Source organism: Coregonus lavaretus (genome assembly GCF_964263955.1).
Source record: "Coregonus lavaretus genome assembly, contig: HAP1_SCAFFOLD_5400, whole genome shotgun sequence".
Lineage (NCBI taxonomy): Eukaryota > Metazoa > Chordata > Actinopteri > Salmoniformes > Salmonidae > Coregonus > Coregonus lavaretus.
Genome location: NW_028163455.1, coordinates 12,584 through 40,457, shown reverse-complemented (window position 1 = coordinate 40,457; position 27,874 = coordinate 12,584). Strand labels below are relative to the sequence as shown.

Sequence of the window (27,874 nt, the reverse complement as noted above, 5' to 3'; positions counted from 1 at the left end):
GCATCACTGAGACCTACCGGGAACAATTATCATATAAACACACATTCCAATACCCTATAGGTAGGCCCATAGAATTGCCAAAGACTCCAGCCACCCAAGCCATAGACTGTTCACTCTGCTACCGTCCGGCAAACGGTACCGGAGCATTGGCTCTCGGACCAACAGGCTCCGAGACAGCTTCTACCCCCAAACCATTAGACTGATAAATAGCCAGACTACTAAATAGTCAATTAATGGTACCTGAACTATCTGTACTGACTCTATCTTGCACTGACCCTACGCACACACACTTTATATACACATCATATACACACTCATTCACACACACTACACTGTCACTCCCACACAAAACCCTCACACATTCACTAACACTACAAACGCACACACATAATACAAACACCAATGGCGGTCGTGTCGTTTAAGATGAGGGAGGACAATTCTTTTTTTTATGAGCATGGCCTTATTTCTATTACAGCAAATTGGATGACTGTCATTCATATTCCATTCACCCAGTTCAATGTAACATTGATACGTTTAGGCTACTACACATGATACTCAAACTTTCCCTATACCCATCATGAGGTTGCTACAACCTAGCCTATGAATGGAAGTTTACAACGTAGGTGCACAGATGAAGAGAACAATTTGAGTAATCAAGGTGACAGACAGTGACACATTTAATACCGCCTTGCACACTCTTGCCTGCATCTAGCTGATCTAGGGTGTAATCATTAGTCCAACAGTTGCAAATGAGAGTTTCTATTGGACAAATTCAGGTATGTTTATCCTCGTTTCGTTCTGTTTGTGATATAACGTATTGTCATAGTGTTGTGGGAAAAAAGTTAAATCTGTTAGATAGGTAACTCTTGGTGCCACAGAGTCTGAATGCCAAGGATTCCAGTATGTCGAGGGAGCTTACTGGGGTTTATCTTAGAAAATGTATGCACTCACTGGATAAGAGCGTCTGCTAAATGACTAAAATGTAAATGTAAATGATTGATAGATGGAATATACTGACTTGGGTACAAGCTGGTACCATCAGAGTGGGGAGTGCCCACTGATGGTTACCAGATGTTGTTGAAGAAACGTGTAACATGAAATATATAAACTGAGAGATTTCCTTTGCCCAGAGTTCGGATGACAAGACGAGAAGCACGTGCCGTTTGTTATACGAACCCAGTACTGTAATCAAATAAATACTTTGCATCAACTCTCCATATAATTGTTTAAGTATATTCTTGCATCCTGAATTACTTGATACCAGAGAAACTCATCATAACAGTTTGCTTCCGTTTAAGAAACATTTTTCAACAGAACCCGTGGAATGAATACACCCCTGATCACACGCAAACACAGTTCACTTTCATAGCAGTCACATAGAAACAGCATGATCACTTTGCTCTTTGTATAATTCCTTCTCGCATCTATGTGCTCTCCTCTTTTCACCTGCAGTACAGTCAACAAGCAGTTTAGCAGTGGGCCCTGGTGGCAATAAATTAATAAAACCAAAAGCTTACCTTGACTTGGAACAGTTCCAGTGTTGGATAGCAATAGCCAGCCAGCTAACATAGCATCATCCATCTCTGTTTGAGCAGGTTTTTGAGTAGGCTAAACTAGCTAGCTGCATTCGCTAGCTAAGTAAGTGACAGTGAAAGTGAATACAAAAATACAATGAAATATAGCTAACTCTCTTGCTTCTCCTTCATTTTTGAATAAATTAATTTGTTCAAAACTGTTCAACTATTGTCTCCCTCTCTCTGAGTGAACTACTCACCACATTTTATACACTGCAGTGCTAGCTAGCTGTAGCTTATGCGTTCAGTACTACATCCATTCTCTGATCCTTTGATTGGGTGGACAACATGTCAGTTCATGCTGCAAGAGCTCTGATAGGTTGGAGGACGTCCTCCGGAAGTTGTAATAATTACTGTGTAAGTCTATGGAAGGGGGTGAGAACCAAGAGCCTCTTAGGTTTTGTATTGAAGTCAATGTACCCAGAGGAGGACGAAAACTAGCTGTCCTCCGGCTACACCATAGTGCTACCCTACAGAGTGCTGTTGAGGCTACTGTAGACCTTCATTGCAAAAACGTATGTTTTAACCAATTATTTGGTGACGTGAATATATTTAGTATAGTTTTATCTAAAAAGGATAACTTTTTTTATGTTTCACTATTTTTTTTTTCAGAAATTCACTGAGGAGGATGGTCCTCCCCTTCCTCCTTTGAGGAGCCTCCGCTGACATACACGCATACCGACACGACACAAACACAAATACATACACACACGCACACTCTCACACACACTTCTACACTCATCTTTTGCTGCTGCTACTCTGTTCTTTATTTTACTCTAATTATTATCTATCCAGATGCCTAGACACATTACCCTGCCTTCATGTACATAACTACCTCAAGTACCTCGCATCTCTGCACATTGATCTGGTACTAGTACTCCCTGTATATACTGTAGCTCCATTCTTGTGTATTTAATTTTATTCATCTTGTGTTAGTTACTATTTTATTTTGTATTATTATTTTTAAATGCTGCATCATTGGGAAAGATTCATAAGCAAGTATTTCACTGTAAAGTCTACACAAGCTGTATTCGGCGCATGTGATAAATACAATTTGATTTGATTTATAGTTATAAATACTTACACACAGACACAAATACGCAGCCAAACACCTCCACAGACTGCACACACATGGGTAAAGAATCTATGAGCCGTAACATCTCGCAAATCCTTTGTTTGTATAACCAGCCCATTGTGTAAGACATTAAACACTCTCACACACACAGAGAGTATATTCTCACCTGGAGTTAGGCTTGAGGTTTTCTATAGCCAGGTGTGAGCCGCTGGATGCGCTGGAGGACCACCTGTTGTTGAGGACGTCATCGTATGAGGCGCTGTGGACCATGTAGCCTGCAGGGCTCACACACAGGGCACGGGTCAGGGGCCAAAGGTCACCAGAGGTTAGAGAGCATTGATCCATTTTGAAGTTTGAGAAGGAGAAAAAAATGTAGCCATGTTGGTTTTGATGGGTAGCCAAAAGTAAGGGTGGTCTGATGTTAGAGAGGAAATATTTCATTTGAGAGGAGAGTGATTGGAGGCAGAAGAACGATCCTAACTCATTTGAGGTATCAGTGGTTTTAAACTAGAAACAGCCGCGGTAAATCACATTGTGGATCTGCCAACAACTATACATACCGAGCCAATCTGTTTCTCTGTTTCTCACCTCTTGTTTTGCCTCTCCTCTCACACACACACACAGAAGGGTAATCCTCCATAAAACCACAGGCCAGTACGTGAGTCCTGAGGTCATGGAATGCTCAGATCATGCTACTCAGCCAGTGGAAACTCTACGAGTACGGCGCTCCCCGCCACATCTAGCTCATATGTGTTCATATTTTTGCTGGAGCCTGGCCAACACAGCTGGCTCAAGGTGGAGGGGAGAAGGAGGAGGAGGGAACCACTACCACAGACACCACTCTTTCTCTCTGATTGTGTGGTTCCCTCTTGCTCTCCCTCTCTTTCATTTCTCTCTCTCACTATATTTTGTAATCAGAAGTGTGAAAACAGAAGCACTATTGCAGCCTGCCACTCACTTCTCCTTCTCCTCACTCTTTCATTCTCTCTCACCTCTGCTGCCTCTCACCTGCTCTTTCTTTCCTCTTTCCTTTGCTAATCTTTCTGACAACTCAGCCCATACAGGAATTGTTTTTAAATAAAAATATATATTAGATACAGTTTTTAGGATAAATTGGCCAAATAATGTGTAATTGTAAAACATTTTTGGGGCACTAAACTACTTCCATATATACTTCCATTAATTTTTTTTTACTGGTACCGGGCTACCTTCAGTATTGAGTATTGTAAAGCTTGTGGGCGTCCTAGAGCAAAACAACAGACATGTACAGTACGTGTCCGTGAGAGTCTCCCCTCTGTAAAGGGTAATATTAGTGTGTAGTCCAAACTGTTCGGACACTACAGACAGAAGTTGGTAGATTGGCGGCACCGACTTCAGACGTCTGTCCCTCATTTTACTAAGGTCAACCCTGTTACGTGAACTGAACTCTCGTTTTAATATGGTGAAACTACAGTGGGGAGAACAAGTATTTGATACACTGCCGATTTTGCAGGTTTTCCTACTTACAAAGCATGTAGAGATCTGTAATTTTTATCATAGGTACACTTCAACTGTGAGAGACGGAATCTAAAACAAAAATCCAGAAAATCACATTGTATGATTTTTAAGTAATTAATTTGCATTTATTGCATGACATAAGTATTTGATACATCAGAAAAGCAGAACTTAATATTTGGTACAGAAACCTTTGTTTGCAATTACAGAGATCATAAGTTTCCTGTAGGTCTTGACCAGGTTTGCACACACTGCAGCAGGGATTTTGGCCCACTCCTCTATACAGACCTTCTCCAGATCCTTCAGGTTTCGGGGCTGTCGCTGGGCAATACGGACTTTCAGCTCCCTCCAAAGATTTTCGTTTGGGTTCAGGTCTGGAGACTGGCTAGGCCACTCCAGGACCTTGAGATGCTTCTTACGGAGCCACTCCTTAGTTGCCCTGGCTGTGTGTTTCGGGTCGTTGTCATGCTGGAAGACCCAGCCACGACCCATCTTCAATGCTCTTACTCAGGGAAGGAGGTTGTTGGCCAAGATCTTGCGATACATGGCCCCATCCATCCTCCCCTCAATACGGTGCAGTCGTCCTGTCCCCTTTGCAGAAAAGCATCCCCAAAGAATGATGTTTCCACCTCCATGCTTCACGGTTGGGATGGTGTTCTTGGGGTTGTACTCATCCTTCTTCTTCCTCCAAACATGGCGAGTGGAGTTTAGACCAAAAAGCTCTATTTTTGTCTCATCAGACCACATGACCTTCTCCCATTCCTCCTCTGGATCATCCAGATGGTCATTGGCAAACTTCAGACGAGCCTGGACATGCGCTGGCTTGAGCAGGGGGACCTTGCGTGTGCTGCAGGATTTTAATCCATGACGGCGTAGTGTGTTACTAATGGTTTTCTTTGAGACTGGGGTCCCAGCTCTCTTCAGGTCATTGACCAAGTCCTGCCGTGTAGTTCTGGGCTGATCCCTCACCTTCCTCATGATCATTGATGCCCCACGAGGTGAGATCTTGCATGGAGCCCCAGACCGAGGGTGATTGACCGTCATCTTGAACTTCTTCCATTTCCTAATAATTGCACCAACAGTTGTTGCCTTCTCACCAAGCTGCTTGCCTATTGTCCTGTAGCCCATCCCAGCCTTGTGCAGGTCTACAATTTTCATCCCTGATGTCCTTACACAGCTCTCTGGTCTTGGCCATTGTGGAGAGGTTGGATTCTGTTTGATTGAGTGTGTGGACAGGTGTCTTTTATACAGGTAACGAGTTCAAACAGGTGCAGTTAATACAGGTAATGAGTGGAGAACAGGAGGGCTTCTTAAAGAAAAACGAACAGGTCTGTGAGAGCCGGAATTCTTACTGGTTGGTAGGTGATCAAATACTTATGTCATGCAATACAATGCAAATGAATTACTTAAAAATCATACAATGTGATTTTCTGGATTTTTAGATTCAGTCTCTCACAGTTGAAGTGTACCTATGATAAAAATTACAGACCTCTACATGCTTTGTAAGTAGGAAAACCGTAGGTGAGCTGGTTCTACTCTTTTTGGCATTTTGTGGTGAAAAACTGAGTGGGTTGAGCATAACACGTCAACCCTGTTACCCATAGATAGATAGGCTAGCAATGTTTAAACAATTTAGATTTTATTTTAAATCTTACATTCAATTGCCCCTCCCTGTTGCACACAACAAGCTTCTATTCCCCCTGTCACAAGGGGATTCATAGCCGATTTAACTAGTAATTACCGTTCAAGTGGATTTTTCACAGATGTGATAAATTCCCACTTCCCACTTGGTTACGAACACACCATAACACCACTAACCAAACACTGTAGAGCCATATAACACAACTCATTGGAAGTGCAAAGCCCATACCTACACGTTGACATATTATGGAGCATTGTACAAGGTATAGTTTGTTCAAATCGATAACAACGACAATAAACAACAATTTATTACTTTTTTGCCTAGTGCCCGGTTTTTTTCATTATTTAACTAAGCTGAAAAGAGTTACTAGTCACTTACTTTTTATTAAAGAGGGGAAAACTAGTTTTTTATAAAGTTGAAGATGTGCTCTTTATGACAGAATGTTAAAATTAGGTGAAATCAAACAGATTTGTTTTATTGACCATCACAATTTAAATTACGTATATCACTGACAAAGTTTTGGCTTGGTGGCCCCAAAAATTATCTCCATTGATCAATACGTAAAGAGTAATTTAAGAAGCCTAATTAGGAACCACTTTTGCCACCCTGTAGACTAGATGTCATAGTCATGCATTTCTGGAATGTTGTCAGACATTTCAGTACATGCATTTGAGCAAATGTATCTCTAGAATACATTTTAAGACATTGCATGCATTTTAGCAAAGATTTTAAATACAGTATATTGAAATGTATTTTTTTTCATATGGGATGGACATCTGCAGAATATGCTAACAAATAGCGCAGTGATTATGCTAAATAGGAAATGACACCAACCAACATGAATCACAGACAAGAGAAGAGGAGAGGGGGATAAGTATCACAAATGGCAACATATCTGGAAAATCACATGAGAGAAAAAGAGGGAAATGGGAAAGCAAGTGTTAGGGGGGTGGGAAAATGGAGAGATGGAGAGAGAATAAGATGCAGGAGAGTGAGAGAGAGAGAGAGAGAGAGAGAGAGAGAGAGAGAGAGAGAGAGAGAGAGAGAGAGAGAGAGAGAGAGAGAGAGAGAGAGAGAGAGAGAGAGAGAGAGAGAGAGAGAGAGAGAGAGAGAGAGAGACTGCACAGACTGTGATATCGAAATACTGGGGAAGAGAGATTGACAGAGAGAGAAAGTGGTGCGGGTCTGCGATACTATATGGTTTAGACATCAGAGAATGGCCCAGCCCACACCAGGACAAGGAACTTCTGTTGGCCAGCCAAAGACAACACACAGCTTCTCTCTGGATGACTGAACCCCTGTCTCTGACTGAAGCACTGTCCACAAGTCACACTCACTATACACTGGATCCCTCGATCTCCCTCTAGATATGAATCTCCCTGTCATAGACCCCATGGGCTGGGGCTGGGGAGGGGTCAAATATAGCTTTACAGTACTCAAAACTCAGTTATTGATGTCTAAAACATTGGGGGTCGGGTGACTCCCTAAAATTATAACTAGCAGCTGACTAGTACATCAACAACCAGTTAGATTATGTCTGCTGACCTGCTATGATCCTTTGAAAAGTATAAGAAATGGGTCAGGAAAGAAAAGTTGAAGTCAGACATAGGCTGCATTTTCACAGGCATCCAATTACTGATATTTTTTCCACTAAGTTGTCTTTTGATCAATCACATCAGATATTTTCCCATCAGATCTTTTTCAGAGCTGATCTGATTGGTCAAAATACCAATTACTGAAAGAAAAATCAGAATAAATGCAGTATAAGTGCACACTAACTGCTTGAAGCACTGACAGAATACTTTTCACACATCTCACATTTTATCTACAGTACACCCCGCTATGTGGCCAAGCTTGCTAGTCACCCTGCGTGACATTGTGGTCCACTCACCTGACACCATGTCATCCTTCAGTGGGATGGCCCAGTCCAGGATGACGAATGAATGACAGCCTTCCATGGCGACCACCGTGATGTTGTAGGGCTTGTTCTTGGGCGGCTGTTTCTGATTGGTAGCCAGGCTGTCTTTCTTGAACAGGTTTTCCAGGACGTCCACCTGTAGGTATTCCAGAGCCTCCGTCAGCGAGCACGGAGCGCCCGGATCCTTCTGGATGAAGTTCACGTACGGAGCTGGAGGGAGGGATGGCAAGGAGGGATGGGAAAGCAGCAAGATGGTTGATCAATTATATTACATTTTCGTTGGTTTTACGCACCAACCATAGTGGGAGAGCACTATGGTTTTCATTGGTCTACATTAAACACTAAAATAATTATGTTAAAGAGGCAGTGCGGTTAAATACATTATTTTCCTGTTTTTTTTTCATGATATTTCCACACTATGAGGTTGAAATAACACTCTGAAATTGTGAAAATTATGATAATGCCGTTTTTGTGTAAGAGTTGTTTGAAGAAAATGCCTGGAATTTCAATCTGTTCAGGTGGGATGGAGTTTTTAGCCCAGATCATGACATCACAATCTGATCTGATTATTCTGACCAATGACCAGTCATCTTTTATTTGCTTATGTATCCTACTACTTTGAAGTGTTAGGCAGGGTAGGCTCTAGAGTCTAGACGACCCTATCCGCAATCAGGGCTGTGTATGTAAATATACTGTCTTTAAATTTGCATCGACACGCCCACACGATCAGCCTGAGCATTTCAATGGCAAAAGGACGCTCAGGGAAATAAATGATAAAAAATACATTTGGAGTTATTTTTATGAAATGATGATTTAGACATACAGTGATGATTTAAAATGATTTAATTAAAAAGACTGCATAGAGGCTCTAATACAAGAAGGCAATGTTGTAACATCTGCTGGTGGACAATAAAGTATCATATTACAATCTATTCAGTTTATAACTCAGTCTATTAGGAGTCCCTCTGTTTGTCAGGAGTTCAGGAGAAGTCAGAGGTCGTGTGAGACCCCTGGTCCCATCTTTCTTCCTCGTCGGGTGATTTTCTGTCTGTGTTTGTCTGTATTTCTGTCGTCTCTGTGTTTGTGGGAGCTAGTGCCAGTTGGATCCATACACAGCTGTGAACACTTCCAGAACTCCCAGAATTCTCAGTCTGATTGGGCTGCCGATGGGAATGGGAATTTGGCTGGACTCAGTCCCACCCCACCACACAACTTGGGACAGGCAACTGTAGCCAACAGACACAGGCCAACAGGGCTACAAGTGTTACTGTCCTCAAAGGCTTCTACTCTCCTTTTTTGTTTTTTTATAGCATAGAGTTGAGAACTTTTCACCGACATCTCATAATGTTCTTATAGCTACACATCTGGACACAGATGTGTCTGTCTTTTTATGTGCTTTTCTAGATGTATACATGTGTCTGTTTCCACATGGTATCTTACTTTTGAGATCTGAACATGTGTCTTCTATAGTCTTTCTATATCTATCTTTTGATCTACTACATTCTGAGGAAGCAGATGGAGTGCTTTTAACCCTTTCCTTTATGTTCCGGAAAACAGAGTTTGAAATCACTAAAATACTATTTCACATAATTTTCCCACAATGACCCTTCATCTACTTACCTACAGTAAGTATGGGTCTGAAACTTGCAAAACATGTAATTTAAAAGAAAACCAAAAAAATTGACCCGGTACCGGAATAGTGACATCCATAATGTTCTGGGTCAATTTAAACCCGCAATTTGACCTTGACCTTGATGTATATAACTTTCGAATAGTTTGTCCTAGAAACAAGCTGATTTCTGGACAGGAATTGTGCAACCATGCTGATAACATACTGTAGATAGAAGTGTACATATAATTTCCCTATGATGCTGAGAGGCTGGTAGCTTAGTGGTTAAGAGCATTGTGCCAGTAACCGAAAGGTTGCTGGTTCTAATCCCCGAGCCGACTAGGTGAAAAATCTGTCTGTGCCCTTGAGCAAGGCACTTAACCCTAATTGCTCATGTAAGTCGCTCTGGATAAGAGCGTCTGCTAAATGACGTAAATGTAAACACTACCCCTTCATGACAATTTGACTTTGACCTTGACCTTTGTCGTTGGTCTTCTGTGCAGTAAATATCTATCCATGATGATCACAAGGATATAAGTATGTTTTCCCTGTGATGTTCAGAGGCCGAGGGACAGTGATCTGAATTCTAGCAAAAAATGTCAGAAATGTCAGAAAATGTAGTAATTTGATTGATTTACGAATTTGGTACAGTAGTCAAACATTTGGCTCTACATTTTTAACAGTTGGGTCTATCAACTCAGGGGGGAAAGCATATGAAAGACGACATTCTCAGCTACTGGAAAATACATTGAGAGGTTAAAATCATATATTTATGAAATTGACCCAGAACATAAACGGTGTAAGCCGAATCGAACATAAGGGAAGGGATAACTTTATACTCTTCTTCCTTTTTGAAATGCTCCATTGACTTACATCATAAGCTCTATATGAGTCTTCAGATAACATATGTGTCTGCCTGTGAAGAGGAACTCAAAGGCCTTTGGCTGGCGCCAGTACAGTTGACTGACACGATTGGTCAATTAAGTTAGCATGGTCAAACCCCCTCCAGATAGAGGAATGGTGGATGTGTCAGAAAGCTGGCTGCTGTGTTGGATCTGATATATTAAACTCATAAATATGTGAGAGGATGTCTCCTTGTCTGGCCGTCAGGGACCTCTTCTCTCACTGCTGATATCAGCGGGTTTCATATTATTTATTTATTTCACTGTTATTCTTATTCTATTTCATTCTGTCTTAGGATTTGTTTCATGGATGTAATGAGCTTCAGATGTGTTTGCTGTGCGTCTGCCGGCCTCGGCTCACAGGATCGTCACAGAAACCGTTTGACTGGATTATATGACCTGGTTCAGGGGCCAATGTTGTAATAACATTGTAAAAATATGGTAATTTAGCAGACTTTCATCCAAAGCTGTCAACACATAAGCCTACAGCATATTCAGTATAAATGGCTCTGGTGTTGCAAGCATCGTGCACCAACCAAACAATTGGAACCAATTGTGTTCCAATTGGTGGTACTGCCTAACTCAGGGGTAGGCAATAAGCCATAGGAGTGGATGTGGATGGAGCAGACAGGAAGAGACAGACGAGGCCAAAGCAAGCACATTGGAGCAGTAAAGAGACAGCAGGATGCTTCAAAAGCAACTGAACGTAGTAAGCAACTTCTCCTTTTGAAAACGGCCTATGTGGCATTGATATGAGTCAGAAACATTTGTTCTAGTTTCAAAATTGACTACAAAGTGCAAATAGGGTAATTTTGGTCATAGTGTCAGTCTCGTCCAAAACAGAGATTTGCGAGATATTTTGGAAAAAATGGCATGTCACGGAATGAAGGGTACCGTAATAGCTTTCCTTGGGTTGGGTTTATTTCAATCCTGCCCACATGCCCACAGCTGGCAGCACCCAAGTAATCATCAAATCGGAGCACAGCTACATGCGACCTGATCGTAATGCCCATGGTCAATTTGGTTTGACATTCGAAATCCCTATGGGGCTAGTTAGGGACCATCAGTAAATTACACAATGTACATGGGAAAATATTTTTTCATGTCAATAGCTCCAAATGTCAATGGCCTAAAAACCTCAAAGCAACTGTAAATTGTAGAAATGCATATACACATTTTGAAAGCATTTAATGAGACAACTAAAAGGTGTGCAAAATGAAAATATTGTTCCATTTACATTGTATAATTTATTGATGATCCCTAACTAGCCCCACAGATAGGCTATCAAAAGTCAAACCAACTTTGCCACCGTCGTACACCAGCTGACTGAAGCTAACTGGTGAAAGAAGTTGGCTAGCTTGCTAGCTAGTCTAGGCTACTTTCAGACACAAGACCTGGTTAGACTGTTTCAAGTTATCTAGAACAGTGAGTGACTGTAACAGTGTACTGTTAGAATGAAAGAATGAAAGTACAAACGCTTCCCAGGTTCGAACACACACGCAAGGGACAACCACATCAAAGCACACCTCCAAAACCCAAATCTCGCATTTCCTAATGAGGAGAATTGAAACCAAGGCTTAATCAGGCAGTTCAGCCCGCCTTTCAGAACACTCACTGACCTCGGCTGACATCACAGCTTTCTATGTTATCGGTCACCCCCGTCCTGTCAGGGCAGTCCACTCAGACCAATGTCATGTGGACCCTGAACTGTCGAGTGGCATTGGGAAGTACAAAGGCCTACAGTGCGACCATTTGTTCTAGGAACAACATTCTCAACTGACTCCGTTGTCTCCAAATCTCTGACCTGTCATAGTGACACTTTACACACAGACCCAGTCCCATGTATTATGTACACCCAAGGCATGACCAGGTAAGTTGACCAGAGAAGGTAAGTTTGGCAACCCTAGTGTGCCTTTGCTCCAGCCCAGCACTAACACTAATCATGCTCTTCAATCTAGGGACCTGGATTAGTTTCATCAGCTGTGTTAGTATTGGGCTGGAACAAAACCCAGTAAACAATGCGGACAGCTCTCCAGGACCATGATTGACCCTCAATCTCTGCAGGAGAGGGTCACAGAGGGGTGAAACAACATTAGAGGTCATTTCAGGTTATCATCTGTTAGCTAATAGAAGATACAACTCCTCTGATGGTTCTGCCAGACCAATGCAATGATGGCACTCACTCACCTAAAAGTGTTTTCGTTGGCCCAGGGGTAATCATGTAAATATATGAGCTAGTCAAGCACTGTGAATGTATTTAAGATGTGCAACTGAATGAGCCAAGATAGAGAGACAGAGTTAATTTCTCCCATGTGAAAGAAAACAGAACACACACCAAATAGACTATAATTATTTATAGGGCTGAGACACACGTGTTGCACACAAGCACACACACACACACTTAACCCTCCCGTTGTCCTAGGGTCAAAATGACCCGCCACTGTGTTGAACCAACTTTATTTAATTTTTATATTTTTGGTATCATTTGTGAGAAGGAGGCAGTGAGACTTTAAAGAAAGTATCACTGCCTCCTTCTCACAAATGATCCAAAAAATATAAAAATTAAATAAAGTTGGTTCAACACAGTGGCGGGTCATTTTGACCCTAGGACAACGGGAGGGTTAAAATGGGAGCATGTTCACTCAATCAAACACAAAAACACACACGTGTTTCAGCTGGATGCCTGGATCAACATTATTTATGTTACGAAAAACTGCCTTTCTCTTTGGCATTTAGAGGGACTTCACAGAATCTTAACCCACAAAAACAAATGTAATCACTCACTACTGAGAACACTGCAGAAAGACAGGATGATCACTCATTTACAATAAGTGAGATATACTATATGCTTGAAGAGGTTAAGCTCAGTTTAAACTGAGATCCATCATATAGATAATGGTAATGCAGTATAAAGCCAGACCTGTGTGATGACAGGGTTAAGCTCTAAACAGTAAAGTCTAAATCCACAGATGACAAGGTTAAGCTCTTAGACGGTGATGCTGAAATAACTGCAAGTGGTATCTTTCATCAAGAAAGATAGTTTGTCAAACTCAAACACAAAACAGCTCAAACACACTTACAAGCACACACCCACGTGCATGTGAGGTGCACGCACGCGATCAGGCACGCATACATGCAAGCAAGCTCACACACATACACCCACCCACACACACAAACACACACACACACACACACACAAGAATACACACACACACGCACACTCCCTGCTCACACACATTGCACATACTACAGTTATCACTTTTCTCCATACCGTAGCCTACCTGTGAAGCGTTTCTTCCCGGTGAGGTCGAACTCATTGGAGGGGCTATTGTTGAAGGGCCTGGTGTCTGGTTCAGGGTTGGGGGGGTCTGTCGTGGCGGTGGTGGGGGGCAGCGTGGGGGGCAGGGTGGTCTGCCACAACAACTCATCTAGAAGAAAAAAGGGAGAAGTGAAGGCATGACCATCAAACTAAATCCAAATACCATTGAATTTAGTCTGTGTGACATTTTGCTATGTAGCACTAGGCCTTTGTAATTGGCATGTAATAAGCATGCAATAGCTCTTGAAATGAGTGTGATATCATTGGAAATGACCTTGATGCACCGGCTTTTGAACATCATGCCCGTTTCACAGTAGATTACTGTAATGTTCATGGTTCTGAGCCTAACAAATGTGTACGGATTAAGTCAGTGAAATCAATTAGTTACTTCCAGCAGCACCAGTAGTTCTGGCCAGTGGAGTGCCAACGGACCTCTGCATGACACCATCATGTGCCTCACACACAGCCTTGCAGGGAAACACTATGAAAATATTGTGATGCAATTTGTCAAGCAGTGCATATACAAGCAATATTTTTCTCATGGCACTAATCAAACTATAACATCATGGCGTATGCTTACCAAACACAACATAAATCACAGTTCCCCCATTCACTAAAACCATGAATGACCATGCATTACCAGTATACCATAACTGGTAATGCAAAGAGGACTGAGCACGCCCCCATTCTCATCGACGGGGCTGTAGTGGAACAGGTTGAGAGCTTCAAGTTCCTTGGTGTCCACATCACCAACGAACTATCATGGTCCAAACACACCAAGACAGTCGTGAAGAGGGCACGACAAAGCCTATTCCCCCTCAGGAGACTAAAAAGATTTGGCATGGGTCCTCAGATCCTCAAAAAATTATACAGCTGCACCATCGAGAGCATCCTGACTGGTTGCATCACCGCCTGGTATGGCAACTGCTTGGCCTCTGACCGCAAGGCACTACAGAGGGTAGTGCGTACGGCCCAGTACATCACTGGGGCAAAGCTCCCTGCCATCCAGGACCTCTATACCAGGCGGTGTCAGAGGAAGGCCCTCAAAATTGTCAAAGACTCCAGTCACCCTAGTCATAGACTGTTCTCTCTGCTACCGCACGGCAAGCGGTACCGGAGTGCCAAGTCTAGGTCCAAAAGACTTCTCAACAGCTTCTACCCCCAAGCCATAAGACTCCTGAACAGCTAATCATGGCTACCCGGACTATTTGCACTGCCCCCCCACCCCATCCTTTTTACGCTGCTGCTACTCTGTTAAGTATTTATGCATAGTCACTTTAACTCTACCCACATGTACATATTACCTCAACTACCTCAACTAGCCGGTGCCCCCGCACATTGACTATGCAACGGTACCCCCCTGTATATATAGCCTCCCTACTGTCACTTTATTCTATTGTATATATAGCCTCCCTACTGTCACTTTATTTTTTACTTCTGCTCTTTTTTTTCTCAACACTTTTTTGTTGTTGTTTTATTCTTACTTTTTTGTTTAAAATAAATGCACTGTTGGTTAAGGGCTGTAAGTAAGCATTTCACTGTAATGTCTGCACCTGTTGTATTCGGCGCATGTGACCAATAAAATTTGATTTGATTTGATTTGATTTGATGACATGATACACTTTACATACAAAAGTATGTGGACACCCCTTCAAATTAGTGGATTCGGCTATTTCAGCAACACACGTTGCTGACAGGTGTATAAAATCAAGCACACCGCCATGTAATCTCCATAGCCAAACATTGGCAGTAGAATGGCCAGTCCTGAAGAGCTCAGTGACTTTCAACGTGGCACCGTCATAGGATGCCACCTTTCCAACAAGTCAGTTCGTCAAATTTCTGCCCTGCTAGAGCTGCCCTGGTCAACACTAAGTGCTGTTATTGTGAAGTGAAACGTCTAGAAGCAACAACGGCTCAGCCGTTAAGTGGTAGGCCACACAAGCTCACAGAACGGGACCGCCGAGTGCTGAAGCGCGTAATGCGTAAAAATCATCTGTCCTCAGTTGCAACACTCACTACGGTGTTCCAAACTGCCTCTGGAAGCAACGTCAGCACAAGATCTGTTCGTCGGGAGCTTCATGAAATGGGTTTACATGGCCGAGCAGCCACACACAAGCCTAAGATCACCATGCACAATGCCAAGCATCAGCTGGAGTGGTGTAAAGCTCACTGCCATTGGACTCTGGAGCAGTGGAAACGTGTTCTTTGGAGTGATGAATCACGCTTCACCATCTCACAGTCCAATGGACAAATCTGGGTTTGGCGGATGCCTGGAGAACGCTACCTGGCCGAATGAATAGTGCTAACTGTAAAGTTTGATGGAGGAGGAATAATAGTCTGGGGCTATTTTTTATGGTTTGTGCTAGGCCCCTTAGTTCCAGTGAAGGGAACTCTTAACACTACAGCATACAATTACATTCTAGATGATTCTGCTCTTCCAACTTTGTGGCAACAGTTTGGGGAAGGCCCTTTCCTGTTTCAGCATGACAATGCTCCTGTGCACAAAGCGAGGTCCATACAGAAATGGTTTGTCGAGATCGTTGTGGAAGAACTTGACAGGCCTGCACAGAGCCCTGACCTCAACCCCATCGAACACCTTTGGAATGAATTGGAACGCAGACTGCGAGCAAGGCCTAATCGCCCAACATCCGTGCCCGAACTCACTAATGCTCTTGTTGCTGAATGGAAGCAAGTCCCTGCAGCAATGTTCCAGCATCTAGTGGAAAGCCTTCCCAGAAGAGTGGAGGCTGTTATAGCAGCACAGGGGGGACCAACTCCATATTAATGCCCATGATTTTAGAATGAGATGTTCGAGAATCGAGAAAGTGTCCACATACTTTTGGTTATGTAGTGTATAACATCACAAGTCATCATTACATGCAGCAACATCACAGAGCAGAACAGTACAGTAGAGCATAACAGGGCATTCTCTCTGAGTTAGTAATGCAGTTCACAGGCACTGTAGAGGTTGAGTTGAGTTGAGTTGGCCAGATAAAACATCAGAAACACAGCCGATGATGGAAGGAAATCAAACCCAACCCAAACAAACACACAACCGACCATAGAAACAAAGCAAAGACCACAGGCAAGTAAAGATGAAACAGAGGAAAAAGTCAACAAACAGATTGACTGATAGATTAACATTAAAAGAAACAATGCAGGCAGGCAGGCCCAGCCCTGTGGCTGTCGGTACATAGCCATTACTCAGCCGGTACCTTCCTCAATAGCTAAAGCGTCAGGCACCATGGCAACCGTACCCATAGAGTCCGTTTCCATTCCTGAGGATTCCTCTGTAGGATAAGCGAGACAGGCTATAGCATGACCACAAACCACTATAAACACATACAGTTGAAGTCGGAAGTTTACATACACCTTAGCCAAAAATATTTAAACTCAGTTTTTCACAATTCCTGACATTTAATCCAAGTAAAAATTCCCTGTCTTAGGTCAGTTAGGATCACCACTTTATTTTAAGAATGTGAAATGTCAGAATAATAGTAGAGAGAATGATTTATTTAAGCTTTATTTCTTTCATCACATTCCCAGTGGGTCAGAAGTTTACATACACTCAATTAGTATTTGGTAGCATTGCCTTTAAATTCTTTAACTTGGGTCAAACATTTCGGGTAGCCTTCCACAAGCTTCCCACAATAAGTTGGGTGAATTTTGGCCCATTCCTCCTGAAAGAGCTGGTGTAACTGAGTCAGGTTTTAGGCCTCCTTGCTTGCACACCCTTTTTCAGTTCTGCCCACAGATTTTCTATAGGATTGAGGTCAGGGCTTTGTGATGGCCACTCCAATACCTTGACTTTGTTGTCCTTAAGCCATTTTGTCACAACTTTGGAATTATGCTTGGGGTCATTGTCCATTTGGAAGACCCATTTGCGACCAAACTTTAACTTCCTGACTGATGTCTTGAGATGTTACTTCAATTTATCCACATTATTTTCCTTCCTCATGATGCCATCTATTTTGTGAAGTGCACCAGTCTCTTCTGCAGCAAAGCACCCCCACAGCATGATGCTGCCACCCCCGTGCATCACGGTTGGGATGGTGTTCTTCGGCTTGCAAGGACCCCCTTTTTCCTCCAAACATAACAATGGTCATTATGGCCAAACAGTTCTATTTTTGTTTCATCAGACCAGAGGACATTTCTCCAAAAAGTACGATCTTTGTCCCCATGTGCAGTTGCAAACCGTAGTCTATCTTTTTATGGCGGTTTTGGAGCAGTGGCTTCTTCCTTGCTGAGCGGCCTTTCAGGTTATGTCAATATAGGACTCATTTTCCTGTGGATATAAATACTTTTGTACCTGTTTCCTCCAGCATCTTCACAAGGTCCTTTGCTGTTGTTCTGGGATTGATTTGCACTTTTCGCACCAAAGTATTGTCATCTCTAGGAGACAGAACGCGTCTCCTTCCTGAGCGGTATGACAGCTGCGTGGTCCCATGGTGTTTATACTTGCGTACTATTGGTACCTTCAGGCGTTTGGAAATTGCTCCCAATGATGACTTGTGGAGGTCTACATTTTTTTTTCTGAGGTCTTGGCTGATTTCTTTTGATTTTCCCATGATGCCAAGCAAAGAGGCACTGAGTTTGAAGATAGGCCTTGAAATACATCCACAGGTACAAATACAATTGACTCAAATTATGTCAATTAGCCTATCAGAAGCTTCTAAAGCCATGACATATTTTGGGGGAATTTTCCAAGCTGTTTAAAGGCACAGTCAACTTAGTGTATGTAAACTTCTGACCCACTGGAATTGTGATACAGTGAATTATAAGTGAAATAATCTGTCTGTCAACAATTGTTGGAAAAATTACTTGTGTCATGCACAAAGTAGATGTCCTAACCGACTTGGCAAAACTATAGTTTGTTAACAAGAAATATGTGGAGTGGTTGAAAGACGAGTTTTAATGTCTCCAACCTAAGTGTATGTAAACTTCCGACTTCAACTGTACATGCACACACACACATACACACATTGAAAAGGCACAAATATATGCACAAATACACTACTGGTCAAAGGTTTTAGAACACCTACTCATTCAAGGGTTTTTCTTTATTTTTACTATTTTCTACATTGTAGAATAATAGTGAAGACATCAGAACTATGAAATAACACATATGGAATCATGTAGTAAGCAAAAGAGTGTTAAACAAATCAAAATATATTTTATATTTGAGATTCATCAATTAGCCACCCTTTGCTTTGATGACAGCTTTGCACACTCTTGGCATTCTCTCAACCAGCTTCAGGAGGTAGTCACCTGGAATGCATTTAAATTAACAGGTGTTCTTTCCTTCTTAATGCGTTTGAGCCAATCAGTTGTGTATGTGTGTGTGGAGAACAGCTCAAATGAGCAAGGAGAAAAGACATGAAGGTCAGTCAATCCGGAAAATTGCTTCACAGAGTTCAAGTCACAGACACATCTCAACATCAACTGTTCAGAGGAGAATCAGGCCTTCATGGTCGAATTTCTGCAAAAAAAACACTGCTAAAGGACACCAATAAGAAGAAGAGTCTTGCTTGGGCCAAGAAACACGAGCAGTGGGCATTAGACCGGTGGAAATGTGTCCTTTGGTCTGGAGTCCAAATTGGAGATTTTTGGTTCCAACCGCCGTATCTTTGTGAGACGCGGTGTGGGCTCAGCGTATGTGAGAAGTCCTTCAAGACTGTTGGAAAAGCATTCCAGGTGAAGCTGGTTGAGAGAATGCCAAGAGTGTGCAAAGCTGTCATCAAGGCAAAGGGTGGCTACTTTGAAGAATCTCAAATATAAAATATATTTGGATTTGTTTAACACTTTTTTGGTTACTACATGATTCCATATGTTTTAATTCATAGTTTTGATATCTTCACTATTATTCTACAATGTAGAAAATAGTAAAAATAAAGAAAAACCCTTGAATGAGTAGGTGTTCTAAAACTTTTGACCGGTAGCATATAAACACGCAGCAACACTCACTTGGCTTTCTAGCTCCAGTACAAAGTTTAAAGTTGATGGTGGAAAAAAGTGGTGCACTGTTTTGAGTTAACAATTAAGTATTTCCTCCATTATTTGTTCTTAGTCATCTCAATTGCCTTGTTGTAAAATCAACACAACTGGGGATGGTTATTCCCTTAAACTTGCAAAGAGGAGAATTACATTGGAAAACATATTACTTATGGCTGTCTGTCTTTGAGTGTGTGTTTGTTACAATAACCCCTATAAGAGCCTAATAACATGTATGTGTCTGAATGTAGGCTTTGTGTCTGTATTGTGTTAATCCCTATGGAACACTTAGGTCTAGCCATAAAAGTGTGTTTGGGCGTGTGTTAATCATGTGTCTTGTGGTAAAGATAATAGTGGTGTAGTGAGATTGACTGCTTAGCTCAGGGAGTGGGTTAGGGTTTTTACCCAGCCCCAGCGTTATCCTGACCACAGTCAGCGCCAGATGTGGCTGGCCCTGATGTGGTTCCCGTCAGATCTGGGTTCAAATACTATAACAAATAATTTACAATACTTCATCTTTGCCTGACTGAGCTTGCCTGGCTTAATGGCACCAATAGAATAGTCCTAAAACTGCAAACCCTGCCCATTTTAAGGCTGGTTTATACTTTGTCTATCGACATATCTGTAGACAATTAGAATGCGACAAGTCTCGCTGTTCTAAACAATCTTTAATTTATACTCCGGTGGATTGTCTGTAGACCGTCGCTACGACTGTCATTTTCCTTGTCGCAGACAGATGAAAAGTGTTCAACTTTGACCCTGTTGCTGGGTCCGCTGTCATGGTTACCTGACTGAGACAGCAATGAGACACACACAAGTTCTAAAATTCTCCGATAGAATGCCCTGCTTTTATTTTGTCACACTCATCACAAGCTATTTTCTGTAATTAGCTCGCCCTTAACTTGTAAATAACGATCTTGTTGTGAATTTATTTTCCTATAATAATGAATAAACATTTGCTAAATTTAAGAAGTTGTCAGCTATGATATGGTCATTATTTGAAATGGCTAGCCAGCTAGCTAGCTAGTTAGCTAACAAGCTAAAAACAAACCAAAACATTGCTTAGAAAGTTGGTTTTAGTTGCCTGGCTTGCTAGATTGACATATACTAAATTAATTTTCAAACAGATGGGTTTATTGGTGTTAAAATACAGCAGTTATGCTATTTTTGACCACCAGGCGGCTGATGTCATACAGCCTGTAGTTTTTGTGTTTACACTTTTTCATAACGACAATGACAAGTTTGATGTCGGACGACAATAGAATGTACATGATGTCACTGTGACAACTGTCTATACACATGTCGATAGACCAACTGTAAACCAGCCTTTAGCCTGCCAACTCCAGGCAGGCTAAGGCAAATGCTCAAAGTGTTTGAAAGATTTGAAATAGTATTTGGACCCAGGCCCTGATCTGGTTCCAGTGGTCTCTGAAGAAAGATATCTCTCGACTGTGCCTGGCCAGATCGTACAGGGCTCTGTGGCCACAGACAAGACGTACTTATTATGATCAGGATGTTATGGAGATGGTAAACAACAACAGCTCACAGACTAACTGATGACAGACTCCATTCTGATCCACTGCTTTTAGCCTGCATAAAATGTAATAGATAATACAAGCCCAGATTACACCTAGTCCTGGACTGAAAATCATTCTCAATTGAAAGCGCATTTAAGTCCAGAGAGGTATACTAAGAAGCGGGATAGAGGAGTTAGCAACTACCTTTGGTCAATTCTGAGTTCATCTCGGGATAACTGTTGACACGAAGGTGGCTCACATTTTAGCCAGGTACATTTTGAATCCTTCAGGCAATAATCGTTCAGCTCTAACTTGCTCCGTGGAAGGCTAACTCAGAGCTAACTGTCTGAGCCACGAGTTGAGGGCCAATTAAATCAGATTCCCTCCCTCTCACTAAGATTGCATCATCATCCCCTTCATTTAGCGTAGCGACTGATTCAATCTTTTATTAATGAAATGTATTTTGACTCGCTGGGATTATCCACCTGCGACATGCAAATGCATTTACAAGCCTGGCTGGAGTTAACGTAAGATTTAGGATAAATATCCTCCTTCGTAACATGGATGAAGCCTGAACTGGAATTTGAAGCTAACTGAAGCTGGCTAGCTTCATAAAATCCTGAGTAGATCTAGCTAGCGTCATAGTACACCCCTCTGGAATAGGCTTAATCTGGGTCAGGTAAACTGGCCCTAGAACAGCAACAACTACTACTAGTGCTACTACTATGATAGTACTAGTTTGATTACTATAACACTACTAGTAATATGAGAGTACATACAGAAGCGTTAGTCAGCGTTAGTCAGACTTGCCTTCAGGATAACAGTCCAGGATGCCATTAGCATCCAGCATTGGGAATCCCTCATCATCCCTGATCAAAAATGTTCCTGGAGGACAGGTCGGGAACACCGGCATGGTCAAGGTCTCCTCTGTGGACATTTCAGTGGTGGTTGGGAGCGAGGTCGGTTCAGGTGTGGTTGTAGTAGGAGGTCTGGTTGTGGTTGTGGTCCTGGGTTTAGGCCGGTCCAGGCCAATGATGGGTTTGCCACCCACGGTCAGGAACTTGTCTTTGGGGTTGACCACCGGTTGGCTGTCCCGACCGTGACCAAACAGAGCCTGGCCCTCCTGGTTCACCAATGGGCTGCCCTGGTGGTCTAGCAGGGGAGAACAATCAATCAGTTATCTATCTGTGTAAACAAAACAGTATGGTCTTGTGCTGTACAGTGAGGGAAAAAAGTATTTGATCCCCTGCTGATTTTGTATGTTTGCCCACTGACAAAGAAATGATCAGTCTATAATTTTAATGGTAGGTTTATTTGAACAGTGAAATCCAGAAAAATCCAGAAAAATGCATGTCAAAAAATTGTATAAATTGATTTGCATTTTAATGAGGGAAATAAGTATTTGACCCCCTCTCAATCAGAAAGATTTCTGGCTCCCAGGTGTCTTTTATACAGGTAACGAGCTGAGATTAGGAGCACACTCTTAAAGGGAGTGCTCCTAATCTCAGTTTGTTACCTGTATAAAAGACACCCTTCCACAGAAGCAATCAATCAATCAGATTCCAAACTCTCCACCATGGCCAAGACCAAAGAGCTCTCCGAGGATGTCAGCGACAAGATTGTAGACCTACACAAGGCTGGAATGGGCTACAAGACCATCGCCAAGCAGCTTGGTGAGAAGGTGACAACAGTTGGTGCGATTATTCGCAAATGGAAGAAACACAAAATAACTGTCAATCTCCCTCCGCCTGGGGCTCCATGCAAGATCTCACCTCGTGGAGTTGCAATGATCATGAGAACGGTGAGGAATCAGACCAGAACTACACGGGAGGATCTTGTCAATGATCTCAAGGCAGCTGGGACCATAGTCACCCAGAAAACAATTGGTAACACACTACGCCGTGAAGGACTGAAATCCTGCAGCGCCAGCAAGATCCCCCTGCTCAAGAAAGCACATATACAGGGCTGTCTGATGTTTGCCAATGAACATCTGAATGATTCAGAGGAGAACTGGGTGAAAGTGTTGTGGTCAGATGAGACCAAAATCGAGCTCTTTGGCATCAACTCAACTCGCCGTGTTTGGAGGAGGAAGAATGCTGCCTATGACCCCAAGAACACCATCCCCACCGTCAAACATGGAGGTGGAAACGTTATGCTTTGGGGGTGTTTTTCTGCTAAGGGGACAGGACAACTTCACCGCATCAAAAGGACGATGGACGGGGCCATGTACCGTCAAATCTTGGGTGAGAACCTCCTTCCCTCAGCCAGGGCATTGAAAATGGGTTGTGGATGGGTATTCCAGCATGACAATGACCCAAAACACACGGCCAAGGCAACAAAGGAGTGGCTCAAGAAGAAGCACATTAAGGTCCTGGAGTGGCCTAGCCAGTCTCCAGACCTTAATCCCATAGAAAATCTGTGGAGGGAGCTGAATGTTCGAGTTGCCAAACGTTAGCCTCGAAACCTTAATGACTTGGAGAAGATCTGTAAAGAGGAGTGGGACAAAATCCCTCCTGAGATGTGTGCAAACCTGGTGGCCAACTACAAGAAACGTCTGACCTCTGTGATTGTCAACAAGGGTTTTGCCACCAAGTACTAAGTCATGTTTTGCAGAGGGGTCAAATACTTATTTCCCTCATTAAAATGCAAATCAATTTATAACATTTTTTACATGCGTTTTTCTGGATTTTTTTGTTGTTATTCTGTCTCTCACTGTTCAAATAAACCTACCATTAAAATTATAGACTGATCATGTCTTTGTCAGTGGGCAAACTTACAAAATCAGCAGGGGATCAAATACTTTTTTCCCTCACTATAAGTGTGATATCTCCCTTTCTCATAAGGAGGAATAAATAGGGGAGATGAGGCGTCTTGATATACCAACATATTATAAAGCTCTTAGGAATGTAGACCTGTAATACTCATAGAAACAGTGTTCAATATAACAGAAGGTTAGTTTACAGTATCTCACCAAAGATGGTGCGTCCGTCCTCTCCTAGAACCACCCTCTTGGGTTGGCCCTGAGAGTCCTGGAGAACCCTGCCATTCTCGTTCATCAGGACCCCGTTATCCAAGTCCACCACCTGGAGAATAGAACACATCACAGGGTTGGACATAAGACTCATATGTCATGGGGAAACATTATATTAAGGAGAGTCTGCATAATGGTTAACATTGCAGGTGAAACGATGAAACTGTCTCCTTTCAATCCCCTTTACTTTGGAATAAAACATATCGAGACACAGACATACCCATTTGGCTCCATCAGGCCCAGTGATGTACCTTCGTCCATTAGGTTTGGTGTTGTCATTGGATGTGCTGGACTCTTTGTCACTGGTCGCTGTGAGATTGGGGCGGCCATTTTTACCATTTGCATAGCCGGGCTTGAGGCCTCCACTTGGGGTTTTACCCCTGCGAAGGGGGTCTGACCGGCTGGGGTAGTGTGTCCTTGTCCCCTGGCCCACCACAGAGTCTCTGGATGAGGATGACAAGGATGGTAAGGAGGAAGAGGAGCCCTGAGACCCCTGGCTGCCTCCAGGGGAGATCTGTCTGAGGGAGGGGCGAGAGAGGGAAGGGGAGGAGCCTCCAGTGCTAACACTAACGCCCCCACTAACCCCGTGGTCTGGTTGCGGCAGACTAGAGGAGGAAGAGGAAGAAGAGGAAGATGATGTGTCTGGGATAGAGGAACCTAATCGTGTGCTCTGTGCTGGTTGTGCTCTAAGGGGGAACCTAGAACCTGTCTGCCTGTTTGTGAGCAGGGGAGATCGCACCCTCCCGTTGGGACCTATAATGGGACGGCGGGGGAGCGTAGAACCGGGGACGAAACCGGGCCTGGTTCTACTAGGCGTGGGGTTCCTGTCCACACTCTCGTTGGCCCCACTCTGGGGCACCCTGCGGGCGGTAGTGGGGGCTGAGGTAGTGGTAGTGGTGGTAGTAGTTTTGGGGGCGGGGGTTGGGTCTGTGACTTTCTCATTCCACTCATACATCTCCTTACTCCCCTCATAGAGATAGTCCTCCTTATGGTCATTACTGCTGTCCTCCCTGGTGCTGCTTCCTCTGTGGACGGGCTCACTGGAGTCTCTATGACCACTAGAAGAGGAGAAAGAAGAGGAAGAGGAGGTGATGGGATTCCTAGATCCACCTAGAACGCTATTCCTGTTGGGCAGAGAGGGTTTAAGTGCCCCAGCCCCCACCCCGTTCTTTAACGGGTAGAGGGTGGAGGGGGTTTTAGAATCCTCACTGGTCTCCTGCACTGCTGAGGTCCTTGATGCCCCTGAGGCAGATGCTGCCCCCGAGGCAGCTATCCTAGAGGGGCTTCCTCTCAGGATGGGTCTCCCTGCCCCAACAGAGGATGAGGAGGCTGTCCTGCTCCAGGGAACCCTCCCGTCCGCCCGGGGGGAAGAGAACCTGCTACTGCTCCCCGTCCCTGTTCCAAACCTGCTCTGGTGCCGGTTCACAAAGTGGTTAATCCTGGAGGCAGGGGGAGCAGGCGTCTTGGAAGGAGGGGGAGCTGGGGTGTTGTAGTTGGTCTTCCCCCTCCCTCCCTCCTCTTTCCAGTTTTCCCTCTCTCCTTCCTCTCTCCTGTCTCCCCTCCCTCCATCCTCTCTCCTGTCTCCCCTCCCTCCCTCCTCTCCCCTGTCTCCCCTCCCTCCATCCTCTCTCCTGTTTTCCCTCTCTCCCTCCTCTTTCCTGTCTCCCCTCCCTCTCTCCACTGTCCTGTCTCCCCTCCCTCCCTCTGTCCTGTCTCCCCTCCCTCCATCCTCTCTCCTGTTTTCCCTCTCTCCCTCCTCTTTCCTGTCTCCCCTCCCTCTCTCCTCTCTCCTGTCTCCCCTCCCTCCCTCCTCTGTCCTGTCTCCCCTCCCTACCTCCTCTCTCTTGTCCTGTCTCCTGTCCTCCTCAGAAGAATGTGTAGTGAAAATGATCCGGGAACTGGAAGTGGGTTCTTCTTCTTTGGTGGCCTCTGCCTCTGTGACTTTGTAGTCATTGTAGTCGTTATTGTCCTGATGGTGTGTTGAGTGCTGTGTGTTAGGAGTGTGTGAGCCGTGAGTGTGTGATGTTTCTGGGATCTTGCCTCCGGTTGGTAGAGTGGACTGGGACATGCCGGCTGAAGTCGAGGCTGACCCAGGTTTGCGGAGTCCAGTCAGAACTCGACCATTTGGATTCCCTCGAGACAGGATCCCGGGTTTCCGCCTGCCATAACCATATCCACGGCCCGGCAGAGCAGACCCTCTTCCCACAGATGGTGCCTCGGTTTTGGGCTCTGAGACAGCCTGGTCTGGGGCAGGGGTTGAGGTGGAGGGTTTGGCCTCTGTGACACTGGGCTGGTCGTAGGTGTTTTTGCCCTCTGGGTAGTTGGTGACAATGTCGTCCTTCCTGATGGCTGCAGACTCCTGGTTGGGGGATGGGCTGGAAGATGAAGAAGATGAGGAGGAGGATGAGGAGGCGCTGTCCTTTTCTGAATCCTGTGTCTTTGGCTGGGACACTGTCCCTGAGCCTGATGTCCGGGAGAATGGTCTTCGTCTGCCAGAGAGAGGTTTGCGGAGAGGGTAGGAGGGTTTAGATGATGAGGAGCCCTCTGATGAGGGAACTTCTGTTTTGTCATCTACATCCTTCCCTCTACCTCTCCCTCTGACATAGCCCCTGTCCTCCTCAGGTGTAGAAGGAACAACATTGTTCTGAGTCACTGCTTCTTTCTTCTCCTCCATATCTTCGTTAGTGAGCTTCTCCTCCTCTTCTTCTGGAGTAGGTTCTGTTGTTTTGTTCTCCTCCTGTTCATCCTCTGTTTCTGTCTCTCTCCCCTTGTCTCTGGCTGAAGAGGTACCGGCTCCTAGTCGCTGATTGGTCGCCCCGTTCCTGACCGTGCCCCTCACATCTGAGAAGATGCTGTGATAGGAGCGTGTCTTGGTGAGGGGGCGTGTCCGTCTGGTGGCGGGCGGGGCAGATGTGGTCTGAGTGGGTGTGGCCGGCTCCTTGGTCACGTCTTCTAATTGGAGGTTGATGTCATCGTCATGGTAACTGTCCTGTTTGGACGTCCGAGAGGGGGTGTAGCTGGTTCTACGGCCGCCTTGGCTCTTGGAGTGATGAGTTGGCGAGGAGGCAACACTGCTGGCTGGCAGGTAAGATGGAGTATTAGTTAAGTGTACAAACCATTAGGACATTAGAAATGTAACCAACATCACGTACACAGGCACACACATGCACGCACACACACACACACACACACACAATCACACACAATCACAAACACACAGTAGATGTGCTTACCAGTCCCTCCAGGCATGGCTACGCTAAAGGCTTTGGTCTGGGGGCCCTGGCCCCTCCTGTTGGTGGCCCTGATCTTGAAGATGTAGCGGTCCCCAGGCTGGAGGCCGTCTACGATGGCTGAGGTGGTGCTGCCGCGGTATGTCACTGACTTCATCCCAAAGGGTTTCATGGCAGGAGCATAGGACATGATGTACTCTGAGGGGAGGAGGACCAGGATCATATTACATATTGGCACCAACAGAAAACACTTGAGTAAATGAGGGACACAAAGTATATAGAAAGCAGGTGCTTCCACACAGGTGTGGTTTCTGAGTTAGTAAAGCAATTAACATCCCATCATGCTTAGGGTCATGTATAAAAATTCTGGGAAGGCCATTATTTTGGCCTTTATTTTGGCTACCATGGCTATGCCACAATAGGATGACAATGTCCCCATCCACAGGGTCACTGAATGGTTTGATGAGCATGAAAACGATGTAAACTATATGCCATGGCCGTCTCAGTCACCTGATCTCAACCCAATTGAACACTTATGGGAGAATCTGGAGCGGCGCCTGAGACTGAGTTTT

General features: G+C 44.1%; 1 protein-coding gene across 1 annotated transcript in view; it reads right to left on the bottom strand.

The window, feature by feature from the left end:
• Positions 1–2,811: 2,811 nt before the first annotated feature.
• LOC311118125 (fibronectin type III domain-containing protein 1-like) overlaps positions 2,812–27,874 on the bottom strand; it is a gene marked incomplete at both ends in the record, with an annotated part of 33,006 nt that continues 7,943 nt past the window's right edge. Inside the window, 8 exons of the mRNA XM_084192997.1 lie at positions 2,812–2,924; positions 7,677–7,913; positions 13,496–13,642; positions 21,852–22,193; positions 24,013–24,124; positions 24,293–25,534; positions 25,907–27,150; positions 27,306–27,500. Coding sequence (XP_084049123.1) covers positions 2,812–2,924; positions 7,677–7,913; positions 13,496–13,642; positions 21,852–22,193; positions 24,013–24,124; positions 24,293–25,534; positions 25,907–27,150; positions 27,306–27,500 — 3,632 coding nt within the window. The remainder of the gene's footprint in view (positions 2,925–7,676; positions 7,914–13,495; positions 13,643–21,851; positions 22,194–24,012; positions 24,125–24,292; positions 25,535–25,906; positions 27,151–27,305; positions 27,501–27,874) is intronic.